General features: G+C 41.3%; 2 protein-coding genes and 1 long non-coding RNA gene across 5 annotated transcripts in view; all 3 read right to left on the bottom strand.

Annotated features, from left to right (window-relative positions):
* Positions 1-1,177: 1,177 nt before the first annotated feature.
* On the bottom strand, positions 1,178-14,761 carry zgc:113232 (uncharacterized protein LOC541546 homolog). The gene is made up of 24 exons (XM_056444655.1): positions 14,715-14,761; positions 14,547-14,676; positions 12,688-12,819; positions 12,342-12,395; positions 12,199-12,252; positions 10,663-10,716; positions 10,522-10,575; positions 9,683-9,736; positions 9,321-9,374; positions 8,887-8,940; positions 8,428-8,481; positions 8,032-8,076; positions 6,087-6,140; positions 5,947-6,000; positions 5,695-5,748; positions 5,375-5,446; positions 5,248-5,283; positions 4,730-4,774; positions 4,610-4,642; positions 3,887-4,033; positions 3,130-3,306; positions 2,947-3,037; positions 2,568-2,645; positions 1,178-2,002 (listed from the first exon to the last, which is right to left on the bottom strand). The coding sequence occupies exons 1-24, from the start codon at positions 14,759-14,761 to the stop codon at positions 1,797-1,799; spliced, it is 1,833 nt and encodes a 610-aa protein (XP_056300630.1). The 3' UTR covers positions 1,178-1,796.
* A 7-nt stretch (positions 14,762-14,768) lies between these two features.
* LOC130187988 (uncharacterized) lies at positions 14,769-15,725 on the bottom strand. The gene is made up of 3 exons (XR_008830535.1): positions 15,419-15,725; positions 15,059-15,131; positions 14,769-14,822 (listed from the first exon to the last, which is right to left on the bottom strand). It is a non-coding gene; the product is annotated as an uncharacterized LOC130187988 (long non-coding RNA).
* Positions 15,726-16,096: 371 nt separating this feature from the next.
* The window catches only part of snrnp48 (small nuclear ribonucleoprotein 48 (U11/U12)), a 6,136-nt gene continuing 2,739 nt past the window's right edge, over positions 16,097-19,493 (bottom strand). For 2 of the 3 annotated variants that reach the window (XM_056405944.1, XM_056405947.1), the window contains exons 5-9: positions 17,700-17,876; positions 17,388-17,509; positions 17,126-17,283; positions 16,932-17,048; positions 16,097-16,561 (exon numbers count right to left, since the gene is read on the bottom strand). In XM_056405944.1, the coding sequence (XP_056261919.1) occupies positions 16,468-16,561; positions 16,932-17,048; positions 17,126-17,283; positions 17,388-17,509; positions 17,700-17,876 (668 nt within the window). In that variant the 3' untranslated portion in view covers positions 16,097-16,467. The remainder of the gene's footprint in view (positions 16,562-16,931; positions 17,049-17,125; positions 17,284-17,387; positions 17,510-17,699; positions 17,877-19,493) is intronic. The other variant, XM_056405945.1, reaches the window with a different exon arrangement.

The raw sequence follows: 19,493 nt of genomic DNA, 5'->3' as shown, positions 1-19,493 counted from the left end.
AAAATCAAACATTTGAAAATGTCCATTAATGCACTCAGTACTTGGTTGGGAATCCTTTTGCATGGATTACTGCATCAATGCGGCGTGGCATGGAGGCAATCAGCCTGTGGCATTGCTGAGGGTTTATGGATGCCCAGGATGCTTCAATAGCGGCCTTTAGCTCATTTGCATTGTTGGGTCTGGTGTCTTTCAGCTTCTTCTTCATAATACCCCACAAATTCTCTATGGGGTTCAGGTCAGGGAATTGGCAGGCCAATCGAGGACAGTAATGCCATGGTCAGTACACCAGTTACTGGTGGTTTTGGCACTGTGGGCAGGTGCCAGATCATGCTGGAAAATGAAATCCTCATCTCCATAGAGCTTTTCAGCAGACGGAAGCATGTAGTGCTCTAAAATCTCTTGGTACACAGCTGCATTTACTCTGGACTTGATGAAACACAGTGGACCAACACCAGCAGCTGACATGGCTCCCAAACCATCACTGACTGTGGGAACTTCACACTGGATTTCAAGCAACTTGGATTTTGCGCTCCAGCCTTTCTCCAGACTCTGGCGCCTTGACTTCCAAATGAAATACAACACTTGCTTTCGTCTGAAAAGAGGACTTTGGACCACTCTGCAACTGTCCAGTGCAGTAATCCGTGCAAAAGGATTCCCAACCAAGTACTGAGTGCATTAATGGACATTTTCAAATGTTTGATTTTGTTTTGCTGTTATAAATTTTTTTTTTTACTTGGTCTGAGGAAATATTCTAATTTTATGAGATAGGATTTTAGAGTTTTCTTAAGCTGTAAGCCATAATCAGCAATATTAAAAGAATAAAGGGCTTGCAATATTTCAGTTGATTTGTAATGAATCTAGAATGCATGACATTTTTGTTTTTTTAATTGCATTACAGAAAATAAAGAACTTCATCACAATATTCTAATTTTTTGAGACAGTCCTGTATATATGTATGTTTAGTCGGACGGAGGTTTTGCTCTCCGCTGTCCGTTGAAGGCGACTTGAAGGTCAGTAAAAAAAGTCGAGGAACAAATCGCTCAAAGAATTCAAAATTGTAAACATCTGATCTCAGTGGGACGTGAAGGACAATTAAAATTCAGAACTTTGCTCATTCAAATTCAGAACGTTGCTCATTAGCATAATGTGTATTGTTATGGGTACAAACTGAGTTAAATTAATTTAAACGAGTTTATTTTCTCAGGTGCTCAAAACAAATATTCATACTTTCAACAGTTAAAAAACAAATAGTTAAGAAGTCTGAATGATGCCGTCACTTTGAAACTCTTACACACAACAACCAGATTACTGCTTTACTTTGAAGTCTGCAACCGAAATATTTATGTGACTTAACTTTTCTGGAATATTATTTTTCAGAATTAAAAACACAAACTCTTCAAACTGAAGAAGAAAACCACCTCCAGGCAGTTTATCTGAAACATATTTCAGAGCTCCGAACATGTTGAGATACTTTACAAAATATTTACATCGCACTTTTTTAGTTTTTGTTTATCTTACTTTGTGACTTTTGGGCAAACAGAGAAAGTCAAAGGTAACCTGAAGGAAGGATCCAATGAGGGAATAATTAGACATTTCATTGTTCCCGGTCAAACCTGTAAAAGTCTCCTCTCGTTCCCTTCTGTTCCGGAGGAGTCCCCCAGGGCTCCAACCTGGGTCCTCTCACATTTACAACGCAGGGTTGAATCTTTCACATCTTTCTTTTAAACAAATGAGTTTCTCAAATCTAAATCACGTCAGCTGGAACTCAACGAGAGGAACCTGGAAGTCTCGGCCGGTCAGATGTTAGCGCTGACCGGTCCTTTCACCAGGCCCTGCTCTTTGCGGGCCACCGGTGCGTGAATGCTGCAGTCCCGCGCCTCGCAGAAACCCGGCACGCCGGCGACCCCGAGGGCGCCGGACTGGCCCACCGGACCGGGGAAGCCGCGCGGGCCTCGGGGGCCCTCCACGCCGTTTTGGGGTTCTGCTGGGTGACCCGGCAAACCTGCGGAGAGGAAAATAAATTAATATTAATAGAAAAAAATATTTAGAAATAGAAAAATATTTAGAAATATAAATAGAAAAAATATATATGAATATAAATATAAATAAGATATATAAATAAATACAAATATAACAAAATACATATATATAAAAATACATACGAATAGATACAGATATGTAAATATAAATAAATACATATAAATACATATATAAATATAATTATAAATAAACATAAATATGTATATAAGCCTTTTACGTCGACGAGTAGAAAGACGGCCCTTTATTGAGAAGGACATTAAAATGCAAAGTGATAGAACACGTAGAGCATCAAGAACATCATTTATTTTTAAATCAATCTTAGAAAACAGATAAACAAGCTAAATTAGATTATTGTATAATCTCTAAAAATTATAAAGTTTGATTTTATATTAAACAATTAATATAAAAATACAAATAAATGATTTGCATGTCTTTTCCTCGTAAATGTAAGATTTTAATCATTATAAGGTGATCTAGATCTCTTAAAGTGTGAGTAGAGGTCGAGTGGAGGTGAACGAGCGTCACACCTGTAAGGCCTTGTGGTCCGTCGGGTCCCGCCAGACCTGTACCGGCATCTCCTGAGCCGCCTTTAGGTCCCTTTTGACCTGTGGACCCAAGAGAACCACATTCAGAATAAACTTCTTTCCATTGAACAGAATGTGTTCAAATGTCTTCTTCTGCTCCCTAAACCTGGAGGTTGTACTCCTGATTTATTTGTTCAAACTTGAATCACGATGATCTGTGTTTACGAGCCCCAACAGACGTATTTAAAGACAGAACGTTCCGGGATCAGATCAAAGAAACAAATGGAGTAAATTATGTCATTTACATCATCTGAAAACCCACGATTCAGCATTAAAAGGCATGACTGAGCCTAAACATGTGATGATGTAATGTGAGCGTTACCGCCGGCGCCCGCCGCCCCTTGCTGCCCCTCCAGGCCTCGGTCCCCCTGAGCCCCCCTGGAGCCTCTCACGCCGGCCTTTCCCGCTTTGCCCTGTTGGTGGAGGCAGAGACGCTTCAATTAAAGTCCTTAAAGTTACTTAAATACTTTGATCATTGGACGTCGTAACCAGCGGAGGGACTCACGGCCTTCCCCGGCGAGCCCGCCCCCCCCGGCGCCCCCGGTGGTCCGATGAGGGTCCGGTTGTTGACGGGGCACCCCTGGAAGCACTTGGCCCGGATGGAGGCGGCGTACTGGGAGATCTGGGCCGCGGCCACGGCCCTGCAGAGCTGCAGGACCTGCTGGTCCGTCAGACCGGGACCCTGCAGGCACAGAGACCACTTCGCTTAGCGGCCCTCAGGCTCAGGACCAGGGTTTAAAAAGGAAGTTCAAAATATGCAAACAAATGGGAGATCATTATTATTTATTTTATTCCATATTGTACATGCTGCTTTATTTCTATTATTTAAAGTGGTAAGTATATATATATATAAATGTATATACCAATATAAATATAGATTTAAATATGTATATTTATTCATTTATTTAAATATACAAATGTATATAGGTATTTATATATGTATATTAATATACATATATAAATGTAAAAATATTCATAAATATATATATTTATATAAATAAATATATTTATAGATATATATAAATGTTTAGACATTTGTAAATAATTATGTTTAAATTGCGTAATGTGAACCTCCAGGACAAATGAAAAAGAGCTTTGTTAATCCAACAACAACAACAATATTTTAATTGCACTTAATGAACAGATATAAAGTGATAACAACATAAACATTTTTTTTTAATGCTTTTACCTTTTTTTATTATTACTAAATATTCAATTAAAAGAAATCTGTATTATTTTAATATATTTTAACGGTGGCTCACCGAGGGCCCCGGGACTCCTTTGGGTCCCGCTTGACCTCTGCCCCCGAGGTCACCGAGGGCGCCGCGCTCCCCTCTGGTGCCGGGGACGCCGGGCGGGCCCACGGGGCCGGAGACACCGCCGTCACCGGCGCCGCCTTTTGGTCCACGCTGCCGGAAAGAGAAGGTCAGAAGGTCAAAGGTTAATTAGGTTGTGTTTATTGTTTTGTTTCTTTTTTTGATAATGTCATCTCTCTTGTTTGTATTGTTGTTGCTTCTATTGTTTGTTTCTACCACATAAAGTGCCTTTGAAGCGCTGTACTAATGACATGTATTATTATTATTATTATAAATATATATATATGTTTTCTGTCACTATTATTCATCTGTACGTTCATTTATAAATGTTATATAATATACTAATATATCATTCTCGTAAAGTATATTCTTTAATTAAAGCCCAGGGACTTTTATTTTTTATCACATTGGGTATTTGTTTGTATTATTTTACATATGAAAGGTTCATTTGCCAAAAAGGAAAAAATTCAAAAATTCCATTAATTAAAAAATACCTTTAAAATATATATTAAACATATATTAAATATATATTTATATATATTAAATATATTAAGCAAAAGTTCAAAAAACATGCCGCCTGCCGTCTTCTTCTGTATTCTAGATTATTTTATTCATAGTGTTGGAAACTCTTCCTCTGTGTGTGTGTGTGTGTGTAATTGAAGTACACACCTGTCCTTTATCTCCCCCGTCTCCCACTCTTCCCTGAAAGAAGAAGAAGGAACAAGCTCATCAGAGGGGAAACAGGAAGTGAGGAAACAGGAAGTGAGATCACAAGTTTCAGCGTCTGACCTTTTGACCTTTAGCAGCTTTAATGCCCTTCTTTCCCGCTGCACCCTGCAGAGTAAACAACAACAACAAACAACAACATGTCGTGGTCAAACTTTGTTTTATAGGAATTATGATTTAGATGAACGACGAGCTTCACGCTCTATCACACAAACACAGATAATAAATAAATAAATATCTGCAGGGTAAGAAATTAAAATAAACCTGTAAAATAAAAATAAATAAAAATGTTTCATAAAATAAACACGCAAGGCTAGAAATTACAATAAAACTAAAATTATATTATTATTATTATATAAGTAAGTAAACCATTAAAATAATAAAATAAAATGACATCCTGCACGCCCATAAAGCTGGTTCTGGTTCTGGGTCTGGTTCTGGTTCTGATTCTGGGTCTGGGTCTGATTCTGGTTCTGATTCTGGATCTGGGTCTGGGTCTGATTCTGGTTCTGGGTTTGGGTCTGGTTCTGGTTCTGGTTCTGGGTCTGGTTCTAACGGGTTCATTTGGGCTTGTGACTCACCCCGGCTCCGTCGGGTCCCGTCTCACCTTTGGACCCCTGGAAGACATTCAGGTGCGTTATCAGACGGTCTGATATCCAATAACAGATCAATAACAGATCAATATGTCAGTGTGTGTTTTGAACCCACGGTTTGACCTTGCAGGCCCGTTGAGCCCAGCATCCCCGGCACTCCGGCGTCTCCTCGCTCCCCTCCGGCGCCCTGTTGTTGTTGTTGTTGATCAATACTCAGTCAAAGGGGTCAATACGATCAATACAAATTACGTTTATTGAGCTTTTTGAGATAAAATTGATCTGATATGGTTCATCTTTCTCTGCAGGATCACATTATGTAAATATATATACATATAAATGTATATATATATATATAAATATACAAATATATATAAATAAATATAAATAAAGATATATATATATATATATATATGTATGACCTTAGAGCCGACTCACCGTGGCCCCCGCTCTGCCTCGGGGGCCCCTCACGCCTGCGTCCCCCTCGCCGCCCTGCGGGGAGACGTTACATCGTTCATGTTTAATCACACATTTAATGTCAATATTTAACGTGTTTTGCTCTTTTCTCAAAACGTGTGAATACTGGAAATAAAAAAGACCAACAAAAATATATGTGAATAACTTTATTCATGTTTCTATGCAAATAATGATTTGAACTAAATAACTACAGAATAAACTTAATAACGTTACCTTAAATCCAAACTGACCCGGCTCTCCCATCAGACCCGGGACTCCCATGGGACCCTAGGGAGAACCAGCACCAGGAAGTGAACTCAGGTAGGGGGGGGGGGGGGGGGTAAAGATGGCCGACAGAGCTCGACTCTACTCACGTCTTCTCCGGCATCGCCGTCGCTTCCCGACACGCCGCCGAAACCTTCACCGCCCTGAAGAAGAAGAAGAAGAACACTTGAGTCCAAATGGGCCAATCAGGAGGCTGGATTTTATTATTTAATCACATGTGGATAAGATGACAGGTTTTGATTGAGTTATATTTGTATATATATATATATATATATGTGTATATATATAGAAATATATATTTATTTATATATAGAAATATAAAAATATATATATGAATATTTATATATATACATATATTCATATATATATAAATAACTATACATATAAATATGTATATATCTATATGAATATATATTTATATATAAATATTAGGGCTGTCAATCGATTAAAAAAAATTAACTAATTAATCGCACATTTTGAAATTGCGATTAATTAATCGCGATTAACCGCGATTAAAAGTTAAAAGTTCATTCTATTTAAAGACCAAACTTCACACAGAGCTGTGTTTTCAAAGAGGCTCCTACCTATAAAGTGCCAGCGAGGTATTTAATATTGTGGATGATGAATTGTTTCTTCAGTGAAACATCAGATTAGTAAAAAAAAAGAAGTATATTGAGACCCCATTGGTCCTGTCATCTTTACCACTGAGCAGCAGAACCAGTGGCCTTGGTAACCGACTGACATTCACATATGTCCTGTTCACCCTCTGGAGGCTGGGGGCATTTTATACATTTTACAAAAAAAATTAAATTCACCTTTTAAAGGCGTTTGCATGTGACACACCCCCACGTGTTCTACATCAAACATTCCAGAACAATCTCAGCTCTATTCAATGAGGCTCAGTTGTCCTGGTGCCGTGTTCTCTGCTCTCTGACTGACAGGCTGCTAATGAGCCTGACCTGTGAGGTGGGAGGTCCTTTGTGATTTACTGAGTGTTCATTGGTTGTTTTTTCCCCAAAATGTTGACAGACAAACGGATTGACCAATCACGTTGAAGGTTTCATGTGTCGCGTTCTTTCCGCGCGGCGTCACCCGACACGTCGCCCCTCCGTTCCTCTGTGTATCAGAGGGGGAGACGGGAGGAAGGAGGAGCAGGAGGAAACCCGACTGATTCATCCACGAGTTAAACTCATTTATGATCCTTATTTTCGCGGAGAAATAATTGTTTTAAAAACGGAAACAGTGTTAAACCGTACTGCCGCGGTTTGACACTCGGTTTGAGTGTAAAAACTTCAACGACACCGGAAGTAAACAAAGTTGCGTTAATTGCGTGAAAATATTTTAGTGCGTTAACGCGGCCAAATTAATCGCATAGATTAACGCGTTAACGCTGACAGCCCTAATAAATATACATATATATATTTATAAGCGAATAAATATTTAACAGTGTGTCCTGCACATGAGGAACCTTTACTTTTACTTTTCATCTTGTTTACTTTTTCTTCAATTTTGCTTCCAGTCTTTTATTTGTTTATATTTTAATGAGGCGACACCGACCAATGAGAGGAGGTGAAACCAGGACGCTGGGATTCTATTCTGAGCTGAAGTTAAAATGTTCACTTCTGCTTTTAATTATTTTAGGAATGAGCAGGAATGTGTCAACGCAGTGAGACACTCTTTTACCCAGCATGCACCCTGTTGGGTTCAACCCTCTGGGTCATAACTCTACGCATCTCATTTGAAATGTTGTTTACTCAAAACAGATTATTACATTCTGAGCTCCTCAGTGAAACTATGATGTCATCATTGAGTCATGTGACAACAACTCAGCTCATTGTTACGCTTTGATACAAAGTTTCATTGTTACAGGACAGAAGGAAACGAAGAGTGTGAGAAACAGAGAATGATGCTCATCACACACACACCTACACACACACACACCTAGACACACACACACCTACACACACACACACACAGTCCCCTCTCAGTGACATTGAATGATAAACTTCATAAAGTTTAATAAACGTGAGGTACCTTCGGGCCGTTCGGGCCCATGGATCCCGGTTGCCCACGGTAACCCTGAGGACGACAAATGTCAACAAATAAATAATAACAATAATAATGTATTATTATTACTATTAGTCACTTATAGAGTAATGATGATTTATTAAAAACAATAAATAGATGATAATAATTTCTCGAGCAGAATAAAAACGTAACATGCAACGACTCTTAAAAACATCCCATAATACACAAATAATATAAAATAAATATAACACAAAAACCTTCTGATTCAAAATGTTTTGCTGTCCTTTAAAATATAAAAGTCTTTAAAACAAATAACTTTTGTAGGAAGGTTTTAAAGATAATTATAGTATAATTATTATTATTTTCCATAAAAGATAATTATAGTCATCCGTGAATACTTACGGTGTATCCGCTGTCGCCATGGTCACCGGGAAACCCCGGAGCGCCGGTCTGCCCCTGTGGGGTAAACACTCTACGTCACTATGAACTCCAGCGCCCTCTGGTGGCGAGCAGCCGGAAGTGCAGCCGGTAGAAACAATGGATTCATTGTCTTCAAGGTCAATATTTAATATTGTGAGTGAGAGTTGTCACTATTATTTAATTAATATTCACTGTAATATATTAAAATCAATAGTTTGGAATTAATTATTAGGTAAAACATACTTTAAATGACAACAAATTATACATGAATAAATAAGTTTTGGAGAAATAAATCCATAAATCTGAAAATAAATAATGTTTAAAAAAAATAGAAAATACATTAAAACATATTTTTTGGGATGAATAACAATTTTTTCAAATTTAATCAATTAAATAATTATTTTTTTATATTATTTTTCGAACATTTAAAGGCAAAAGTACCTTCAGGCCATCTCGTCCCTGAGGACCCTCATGACCTTTGGCCCCCAGGGACCCCTGAAGAGAAAACAAGGCAATCAGGGAACGATCACAACAAATAAACAAACAAATGTCTCTTTTGGAAATAGGAAGAAAAATCTAAATAATATTTTCACTGTCAACTCAATAAAATATAATATTATAAAATGATTCTGCCAAATTTAAGATTTTAATATTTCAAGAAGAAAGAGTCAAATATGTGTAAAATAAAATATATTACTTAATATATATAAAATACATTTAGTCTTCATGCTTCAATATATCAAGAAAAAAATATATGTTTCAAATAAAACTTAAATACCTTTAACACTTTTAAGAAAAATAAAATCTAATCAAGAGCATTAATAATTCCTTTTGTACGAGCAGTTTAAATTATAAAATAAAATAATCTTCTTTACCTTGATACCTGAACCTCCTGCTGGTCCTGGAGGCCCATCGTCCCCACGAGGACCCTGGAATATAAAAAAATATATACAGTATATTTAAATAAATAATAGACTAAGAGTCTGTGTAGACTTTATACTTTAAATAGGAATAACAAATAATAACTATGATTTACTTCATGTATATTAATGCTGGTTGAAATATAACAAATGAATACAATTAAATACAAAAATAAAATGAGGAATAAATTAATAGTTTAAGTTGATGTTGATTATTTATATTTTAGTTGTTTCATTATTATTGAATCTATTTTATAAATTCATTAATTAATTAGTTTCTGCTTTATTGTTCTTGTATAAATAGGTTGTTTCCTTACAGTCTCACCGGGCCCCCCGACCCCCCCGCGGGGCCCCTCCATGCCGACGTCGCCCTGAGGACGAGTCACATGACCAACAGATCAATAACACAATAACTCATCAATGTGAAGATGATCAATAAACATTGTTCATCAAATATGATTCATATGGAGAACATTTAAAAACAACGACGTGTTGAACCGAGATTTAGAGAAGAAATTAACTTTGCTGATAAATATATTTATATAAATATATTTACATATTTATATAAATATATTTACATATTTATATAAATATATTTATACAAAGATGTAAATATATGTATATAAATGTATACATACACTACCGTTCAAAAGTTTGGGATCACCCAGACAATTTCGTGTCTTCCATGAAAAATCACACTTTTATTTATCAAATGAATATAAAATATAGTCAAGACATTGACAAGGTTAGAAATAATGATTAATATTTGAAGTATTAATTTTGTTCTACAAACTTCAAGCTCAAAGGAAGGCCAGTTGTATAGCTTATATCACCAGCATAACTGTTTTCAGCTGTGCTAGCATAATTGCACGGGTTTTCTAATCAGACATTAGTCTTCTAAGGCGATAACACAATGTACCATTAGAACACTGGAGTGATGATGAAATGGGCCTCTATACACCTCTGGAGATATGTCATTAGAAACCAGACGTTTCCACCTAGAATAGTCATTTACCACATTAACAATGTAGAGAGTGTATTTCTGATTAATTGAATGTTATCTTTATTGAAAAAACAGAGCTTTTCTTTGAAAAATAAAGTCATTTCTAAGTGATCCCAAACTTTTGAACGGTAGTGTATATTCATGCTTATGTACCTTGAGACCCAGCTCTCCATGGTCTCCCGGGTCTCCCATAATTCCTGGTTCTCCCTGTTAGCGACAAAAGAGATTTAATAGTTATAATCATCATATATTATTACATGAGGATTGTGTTGTTGTTGTTGTTGTTGAACTCACATTGGCTCCAGAGAAACCAGAAGCTCCGTCGTCTCCTTCGTGTCCAGCGTCGCCCTGCAGGACGAGAGGTCAAAGGTCACATTAAATTCTTGTTTCTGTTTCCTTTGTTTTCATCTGCACCTGGATGTACTTTCACTTCTATTGTTTATGTTTTACTAAATCAAAGTATTTCTGTTTCATTTTCGTTATATATATATATTAGGGCTGTGAAACGATTAAAAATTTTAATCGGGTTAATCACAGGTTTCTGTGGATTAATCATGATTAATCACATATTACCGATATTCTCGGTATATTTTGTGAGAACATAGAGATTTATGACAAAAGACGGATATATACATTTATACATTCTTCTATACAATGGTGCTGCAACTCAGCAGTTATTTAGCAGTTTTCTTCCATATGGAACATGAATACATCTTCATCCTAAACAGAATGTTTAACCCTCCTGTTACCTTTCGGGTCAATTTGACCCCATTCAATGTTTAATGTCGGTGTTCTTTGGGGTCAATTTGACCCCAGGCTGTTTTTCACTGTGTCAAACATATAAGAAATATCAACTTTTTTATTTATTCAAAGGGCTATTTAGGTAGTCAACAAACAAACATAAAGTACCTCACACTTAAACTTGGGAAGCAATATTAATTCTAATAATTTTCTGGAGGTTTTAATTGCTGGGGTCAAATTGACCCCGAGGGTAAAATATGTTCGTAAATGTAAAGGTAACAGGAGGTTAAACAGAACATTTTCCTCTTGTTTGTCAACCATTAACTCCACCATGATACAATCTAAAGGTGGACAGATTGACAAGTGACTTTTTTTTTGCTCGGTCCCGATGCGCGCACGGAGCTCTGTGGTGCGAGACGGAGATCGATAAGTGTTAACGCAACGCGTAGAGACAGAAATGACATGCTGCTGTGGAGATACGATCAACAACAGACGTTTAGTTTAATAAAAGAACAAAGACGTGCTCTAGAGAACATGTCAGGGGGCGGGCCAATCTCTTTAATGTCATGCGATCTACCGACACTACGCCGCGATCGACTGGCAGGTCGCGATCGACGTGTTGAGACCCTGATCTACAGGAAGTAAAAGTCGTAACAAGGTTTCCGGAGGTGAACCTGCGGAAGGATCATTACCGATGAACAGACCGTCTGCATGAGAGCGGACAGAGTTCAGGTTGAAGAGGTGGGGGGTGCAAGTGACTTTTTTTCGTCCCGATGTGCGCACACACGCCGGCATCCGAGCTCTGCGGCGCGCGAGACGGAGATCAGAGTCGTGTTAACGTGACACTAGAGACAGAACGACATGCTGCTGGAGAGACGACCAACAACAGACGGATTGGAAGCTCATTCTGCGCATGCGTTAAATGCGTAAAAAAACAAAAACTAGTTAAACCTGTAATTTAATTAACTGAGTTAACGCGTTATTTTTCACAGCACTAATATATATATATATATATTTATACATTTTATAGGTATATACATATCTATATATTTATATAAATATCCATGTTGCGGTGAGGTGATTACTGACCACTGGTCCGGTGTCTCCTCCTCTCCCCCGAGCCCCTCTGCTTCCTTTATAACCCTAAAAGCACAAACACAAATAAAGGTCCTTGTGGTTCTAGGTTCTAGGTTCTATGTTCTGGTATGTGATGGAACGTTCTGGTCTCTCACTTCTCGGCCTTGAGGTCCGGGCTCTCCGGCTTTACTCTGCAGGCCTCTGGACCCCTGACAGGAACAACAAACACATTGTTGTTATTGTTGTTATTGTTGTGCATAGGTGTTCATATATTAATGTGTTCATATATTAATGTGTGAACATAAATCATAGAATCATATATATGTAGAGCTACAGAACAGAATATAATAATACAAATAATATAATAATTATGATAGTAATAATATCATAATAATAATATTATAATAATAATGATAATATAATAATATAATAACTGTAAACACTGAACATCTCTAATCTACCCGTGACACGGGGCTTTGGTTGGGGGTCTTGGTGGAGTACCTTTGGTCCCGCGAAGCCAGCGAAGCCCGGCTGACCCGGTTCACAGTCGCACTCGGTCGGCGCTTCCTGTCCGAGGTCTTCACCGGACCCCCCAGAGGAGTCCGGTCCCCCCGTAAGGAACTCATACGGGACCTGAAGCACAAGAGGTCCACATGGACTCCAGTCACTGAGAGGAACCACATAGTCCTCTAGAGACCTAGTCTAGTCCTGGTCCTCTAGAGACCTAGTCTAGTCCTGGTCCTCTGTAGACCTAGTCTAGTCCTGGTCCTCTGTAGACCTAGTCTAGTCCTGGTCCTCTATAGACCTAGTCTAATCCTGGTCCTCTCGAGACCTAGTCTAGTCCTGGTCCTCTCGAGACCTAGTCTAATCCTGGTCCTCTCGAGACCTAGTCTAGTCCTGGTCCTCTAGAGACCTAGTCTAGTCCTGGTCCTCTCGAGACCTAGTCTAATCCTGGTCCTCTAGAGACCTAGTCTAATCCTGGTCCTCTAGAGACCTAGTCTAGTCCTGGTCCTCTCGAGACCTAGTCTAATCCTGGTCCTCTAGAGACCTAGTCTAGTCCTGGTCCTCTAGAGACCTAGTCTAATCCTGGTCCTCTAGAGACCTAGTCTAATCCTGGTCCTCTCGAGACCTAGTCTAGTCCTGGTCCTCTCGAGACCTAGTCTAATCCTGGTCCTCTAGAGACCTAGTCTAGTCCTGGTCCTCTATAGACCTAGTGTAGTCCTGGTCCTCTGTAGACCTAGTGTAGTCCTGGTCCTCTGTAGACCTAGTCTAGTCCTGGTCCTCTAGAGACCTAGTCTAGTCCTGGTCCTCTATAGACCTAGTCTAGTCCTGGTCCTCTAGAGACCTAGTCTAGTCCTGGTCCTCTAGAGACCTAGTCTAGTCCTGGTCCTCTAGAGACCTAGTCTAGTCCTGGTCCTCTGTAGACCTAGTCTAGTCCTGGTCCTCTATAGACCTAGTCTAGTCCTGGTCCTCTGTAGACCTAGTCCAGTCCTGGTCCTCTATAGACCTAGTCTAGTCCTGGTCCTCTATAGACCTAGTCTAGTCCTCTGTAGACCTAGTGTAGTCCTGGTCCTCTAGAGACCTGGTCTAGTCCTGGTCCTCTAGAGACCTAGTCTGGTCCTGGTCCTCTGTAGACCTAGTCCAGTCCTGGTCCTCTGTAGACCTAGTGTAGTCCTGGTCCTCTAGAGACCTAGTCTAGTCCTGGTCCTCTAGAGACCTAGTCTAGTCCTGGTCCTCTATAGACCTAGTGTAGTCCTGGTCCTCTATAGACCTAGTGTAGTCCTGGTCCTCTAGAGACCTAGTCTAGTCCTGGTCCTCTAGAGACCTAGTCTAGTCCTGGTCCTCTATAGACCTAGTGTAGTCCTGGTCCTCTAGAGACCTAGTCTAGACCTGGTCCTCTATAGACCTAGTCTAGTCCTCTATAGACCTAGTGTAGTCCTGGTCCTCTAGAGACCTAGTCTAGTCCTGGTCCTCTAGAGACCTAGTCTAGTCCTGGTCCTCTATAGACCTAGTCTAGTCCTGGTCCTCTATAGACCTAGTCTAGTCCTGGTCCTCTATAGACCTAGTCTAGTCCTGGTCCTCTAGAGACCTAGTCTAGTCCTGGTCCTCTATAGACCTAGTGTAGTCCTGGTCCTCTAGAGACCTAGTCTAGTCCTGGTCCTCTATAGACCTAGTCTAGTCCTCTATAGACCTAGTCTAGTCCTGGTCCTCTGTAGACCTAGTCTAGTCCTGGTCCTCTAGAGACCTATTGTAGTCCTGGTCCTCTAGAGACCTAGTCTAGTCCTGGTCCTCTAGAGACCTAGTCTAGTCCTGGTCCTCTGTAGACCCCCTGAGGGGGTCCTGTGTGAGGTGGTAAAGACCTGCATGGCCTCCAGGTCCTCCTTGGCGTAGTGGGACTCGGCCGCCGTGGCGTGAGGAACGACCTCCTCGGTGATCAAGGTGACCCGGGTGGGTTCAGGTCCGAAGTCGTAGCTGTGGGGAGGGGGTACTCTGGGGGCAACATTTAGAGACCTGGTCCTGGGACTCACAAGAGGTTTGGAGGGGGGGGGGGGGGGTCTGCTGGTCCAGGTGTCATCACTCACCTGGTGGAGGAGCTGAGCGGTCGACAGAAGAGCCTTCAAAGGTGTGTTCCTCACCTGGACACACACACACACACGTTACACACTCAAGTAACACATACACACGCTCAGCTCCAGGTGAATGTGTGTGTGTCTGTGTGTGTCTGTGTGTGTGTATATGTGTGTATGTATGTGTGTGTGTGTATGTGTGTGTCTGTGTGTGTATATGTGTGTATGTATGTGTGTGTATGTGTGTGTATGTATGTGTGTGTATGTGTGTGTATGTGTGTGTGTGTGTATGTGTGTGTATTCACCAGACTGAGATCCAGAATAATAATAATCTTCTTGGCTGAGAGACGAGACGACGAAGAGCGTGAAGACGAGCAGCTGAGAGATGATGTCATACAACTATTAATATTAATATACAACATGTAATATAATATTAATATATACTGTAACAATTAATATGAATATATATTCATATTAATATATAACCATTAATATACATTTAATATATAACTATTAATATATGAATACATAACATTTAATAAATTAAACAATATGACGACACGCGGTGCAACTTTCTACTAAAGCCTTTTCTCTCCGTCACTTAATAAAAAACATTATTTCATGCAAATTGTTTTAATTTAACTATAATTAGACCCCCCCCTTACCGTGTTGCCGGGGGCTCCCATGGTGCTGCAGACCCCTCAGACCAGATCAACAGAAGTCCAACACAATCCGAGACCTGATCCAGCAGCTCTCCTCTCAGCCCCCTCGTCTCCTCTGTCCTCCTCGCCTCCTTCTCCGTCTCCTCTGTCCTCCTCGCCTCCGTCTCCGTCTCCTCTGTCCTCCTCGCCTCCTTCTCCGTCTCCTCTGTCCTTGCCAGGATCCCTCAGGTTCCCAGGCACTGACGGGATATTCTCTCTCGCTCTCTCTCTCCCTCTTCCTTCCTCTACCCCTCTTTCCCTCTCTCTCTTTCTCTCCCTCCCTCCCCTTCTCTCTCTCCCTCCCTCCCCCTCCTCTCTCTCCCTCTCTCTCGACAGGGTGAGACATACCTGAAGAGTTGAGGATACAGAACGTCGCGCAAACAAAGTTAACTTTCCACATTTCATGAACACTTTTTTACGAGAACTTTGGATCAAAAAGACAAAAGAAGAGAAGAATCCAGAATATCTTAAATATCTTAAATATGTTTCAGACTAAACTAGATTTAATCGTCACTTTGTGCTCTGGGTTAATTTTTTATTTGAGCGAAATGTTAGTTTGAATTTATTTATATCTGAATAAATAAAATAAAATCTTTTTATAATAACCATATACATTTAGTATGATTAAAATGATGAGCTGCACATTTTTAAGTGTCATTTATTTCTTAAATGGATGAATTAAAAAAAAATTCCAGTCGCAAGTTTTCAGAAACCAAAATTTCAAAATAAAAGACTTTTCCAAAGTTTCCCAATGACGTTAGAAATCGCGAAGTCGCACACAGAGATCAAATGAAGCCTTTACCAAGAGTGACCTTTGACCTCGTGGTGAGCTATCACACTAATGTCCAACATTCCATGTGGTCCCAGCCAATCAGGCAGAGGTGGGGGCGGGGCCTGTTCGAGACTGACAGAAATGTAATTTAAAGTTTTAGTCGGTTCCTAAAACTTTATTTATTTCCAGAATCCCCCAGAAACATCGAGGCCACGGTGACCTTTGACCTCGACTGACTACCTCACTTCTCCTTCTCCCTGTCCTCCCTTTTCTTCTTCTTCTTCTTCTTCCGGTCGTGGTGGTGGTGGTGGTGTTCGTCCGGGGAGCCGGAATCCCTGAGAAGATCCAAGAGGAACACGGTGGGAAAGCATTCATGTGTTCCCTCTCCTGGCTACCAGGGGGCGACTCCTCTGGTTGTCTATACTTCATGTGTTAGAGCTGCATTCTGTCTCCTGACCACCAGGGGGCGACTCCTCTGGTTGTCTATACTTCATGTGTTAGAGCTGCATTCTCTCTACTGACCACCAGGGGGCTCCTCTGGTTGTATAGAAGTCTATGCTTCATGTGTTAAAGCTGCATTCTCTCTACTGACCACCAGGGGGCGACTCCTCTGGTTGTATAGAAGTCTACGGTCACTTCCTGTTCTCTGGTTCAAAAAAACAAAACAAAATGGTGACGGCCACAAAACCAAACACAACTTCTCACCTCTCTCTCTTCCTCTTCTTCTTCTTGCTCTCTCTCTCCGGGCTCCGCTCGCGGCGCCGTTGGCCGTGTGCGTGGCGAGACTCCGGCGACGCCGGGCGCTTCTCCTCCGGACGCCGCCTGGTGGACAAAACGATAAACACACATCAGCCCGTGAGCCTCCGACGCCTCACACACACACTCATTAGTTAACGAACCTGTGGGAGGAGAGTTCAGACCTGGTGGACTCCGCCTCCACCTTATCTTCCTCCTGCTTCTCCTTCTCCTCCTCCTTTTTCTCCTCTTCCTCCTCCTCTTCCTCCCTCCACTGTCTGCTGAGCTCCCCTGAGTGGACCCTGATCACCTCTCTGATCACCTGCACAGGGATCAATCAATTGGTTTCTTCCTCATTATTTAGTTCAATTGAGCTCATTGTGCTAGCAGGCCACATGAAGCAGGGCATTGTGGGTAATTGAGTACCTCAGTGTAGGACTTCTTGGTGATGTGGACGTTCTTGGCGCGGTACGACTGGCGCCGCCTCTTGTAGTCCCTCATCTCCGCCATCAGCTCCAGGTGAGTCTTAGGCTGGTTCTGCTGCTCGTCTACACACACACACACACACACACACACACACACACACACACACACACACACACACACACACACACACACACACACACACACACACACACACACACACACACACACACACACACACACACACACACACACGTTGAACCTGAGGCCGTACACACTCCTATGACACACAGAGGGGGCGTGTCCTGATCTGACCCGTCTGCAGTTTGGACACCAGGTCCACGTAGAGGTCCTCGTTGCTGCCGGCCGCCGCGCTCCGTCTCAGCACGCCGACCACGTGGTCGTACAGAGCCAGGCGGTCGGCCACGGTGAGGTCGCACACGGCGCGCTTATGGTTCTGGGGCACGTCGACCGGCTGGCCGGAGTACTGGCCTGGGGGGGGGGACACTTTGTTCATTAAAAAACATTCATATTTAGACATTATATCTATGATTAGCCACTAGAGCGGTTGTTTTCTGCAGCCACGTAATACGTCTGTGTGTGTGTGTGTGTGTGTGTGTGTGTGTGGTCAGAACACCCGTGAAGTTAGAGCTAACTAACCATTAGGGCTGCAACAACGAATCGATAAAATCGATAAAAATCGATTATTAAAATAGTTGGCAACGAATTTGATTATCGATTCGTTGTGTCGCGCGATTATTACGGCGCTCAATAAGTCACGGAGTATAAACAAAGTTGAGTTGAGCGCAGAGCGGCGCAGGAGAAACCAGAGCGGAGCGAGAGACGGAACGCTGCGTTGTGAGAGCCAATCAGCGCTGAGCTGCTCCTCTGTTGATGAATCTAATTGGCTGCTGCTGCTCACGTGGCGCTGGATGCGGAAGTCATTCACGTAGTCGGAGACATTCACGGAGCTGAGTGCGCCTCCGGGTGACGTCATGACCCCAGACACCAGGGCGCTACATGTCACCACGTGTGTGGCATTTCCACAAGAGTAACGTAGAAAACGTGGTTATTTATTCCGTGGCGGATAGCGGAAAATATTTTTCCACGGAGAAAGGCAACGGAGATAAGCCACGCCCCCACTCGCTGTGTGCGCTGCGCGCGCAGACATTTTACGGAGCGGAGCCGCGCGTGCGCTCTGATCGCTCTTTTAATGAAGTATCGATACTAAAAATATGCTAAATCACATCGTTTTTAACGTATGGTACTTTGTTAGCATCGCTATACCGTGCAGCGTGACGGCAGCAGATGTAGCGGACTAACATTCAAGCTAACCTAATTTCCCAAACGCTGTCGACATCTGAACGCTGATTGGCCGAGACACGACACGTCAGGTGAAAAAAATAATAAATCGGAACGCGTCTCTGATATTGTTCAGGAGGCCGGTCCACATGGGGACCACTGCTCAGGAGAGGAAAGCTGTCAGTCTGTTTCTGACGGGTTCATCACCATGGTGACCAGTGAACAGGGTCATCACCATGGTGACCAGTGAACAGGGTCATCACCATGGTGACCAGTGAACAGGTTAATCCACATGCTGACCAGTGGGTCTCCAGGACCTTTCCATGACTAAACCAAATTTCCATGATTAAACATTTTGTGAAAACTCTGTCTATATGTGACAAAGTGAGAAGATGTAGTATTTAAACTAACAATGAGAATTCCAAAGCATAACGTATATATACCGTGTAAATTAAAATGTGAATAAAACACATTTGCATTACTTTTCCAAATATTTTGGGATTTTATTTTTTTCAATTACTTTTATAGGCCTGCTAATAGCCATTTAAAAACTCCATGACTTTTCCAGGTTTTCCATGACCGTACGGACCCTGTTTTGAATAAAGGGTTGAAAATTAAAGTTTTTGTGTTTTTTTTATCAGATTAATCGATTAATCGATAGAATAATCAACCGATTAATCGATTATCAAAATAATCGTTAGTTGCAGCCCTACTAACCATCCTGGTGGCTGAACTTTGCATCTAGACTAAAGGTTCTGATCCAGATGTTTTACACACACCGACACACACACACACACACACACAGTC

The sequence above is a fragment of the Pseudoliparis swirei genome, chromosome 22 (genome assembly GCF_029220125.1).
Source record: "Pseudoliparis swirei isolate HS2019 ecotype Mariana Trench chromosome 22, NWPU_hadal_v1, whole genome shotgun sequence".
NCBI lineage: Eukaryota > Metazoa > Chordata > Actinopteri > Perciformes > Liparidae > Pseudoliparis > Pseudoliparis swirei.
Note: the sequence above shows the minus strand (reverse complement) of the source record. Positions and strands in the feature narration are given on the sequence as shown.

Bases quoted from the DNA above. Each gene is read 5' to 3' on its own strand.
- zgc:113232 (XM_056444655.1), bottom strand. From the start codon at position 14,761: ATGACACCTGGACCAGCAGACCCCCCCCCCCCCCCTCCAAACCTCTT. The intron at 9,737-10,521 runs GTACATAAGCAT...ACTCGTCCTCAG, and splicing joins ATGGAGAGCTGGGTCTCAAG to GGCGACGTCGGCATGGAGGG. The intron at 2,646-2,946 runs GTAACGCTCACA...TTGGGTCCACAG, and splicing joins AGGGGCGGCGGGCGCCGGCG to GTCAAAAGGGACCTAAAGGC.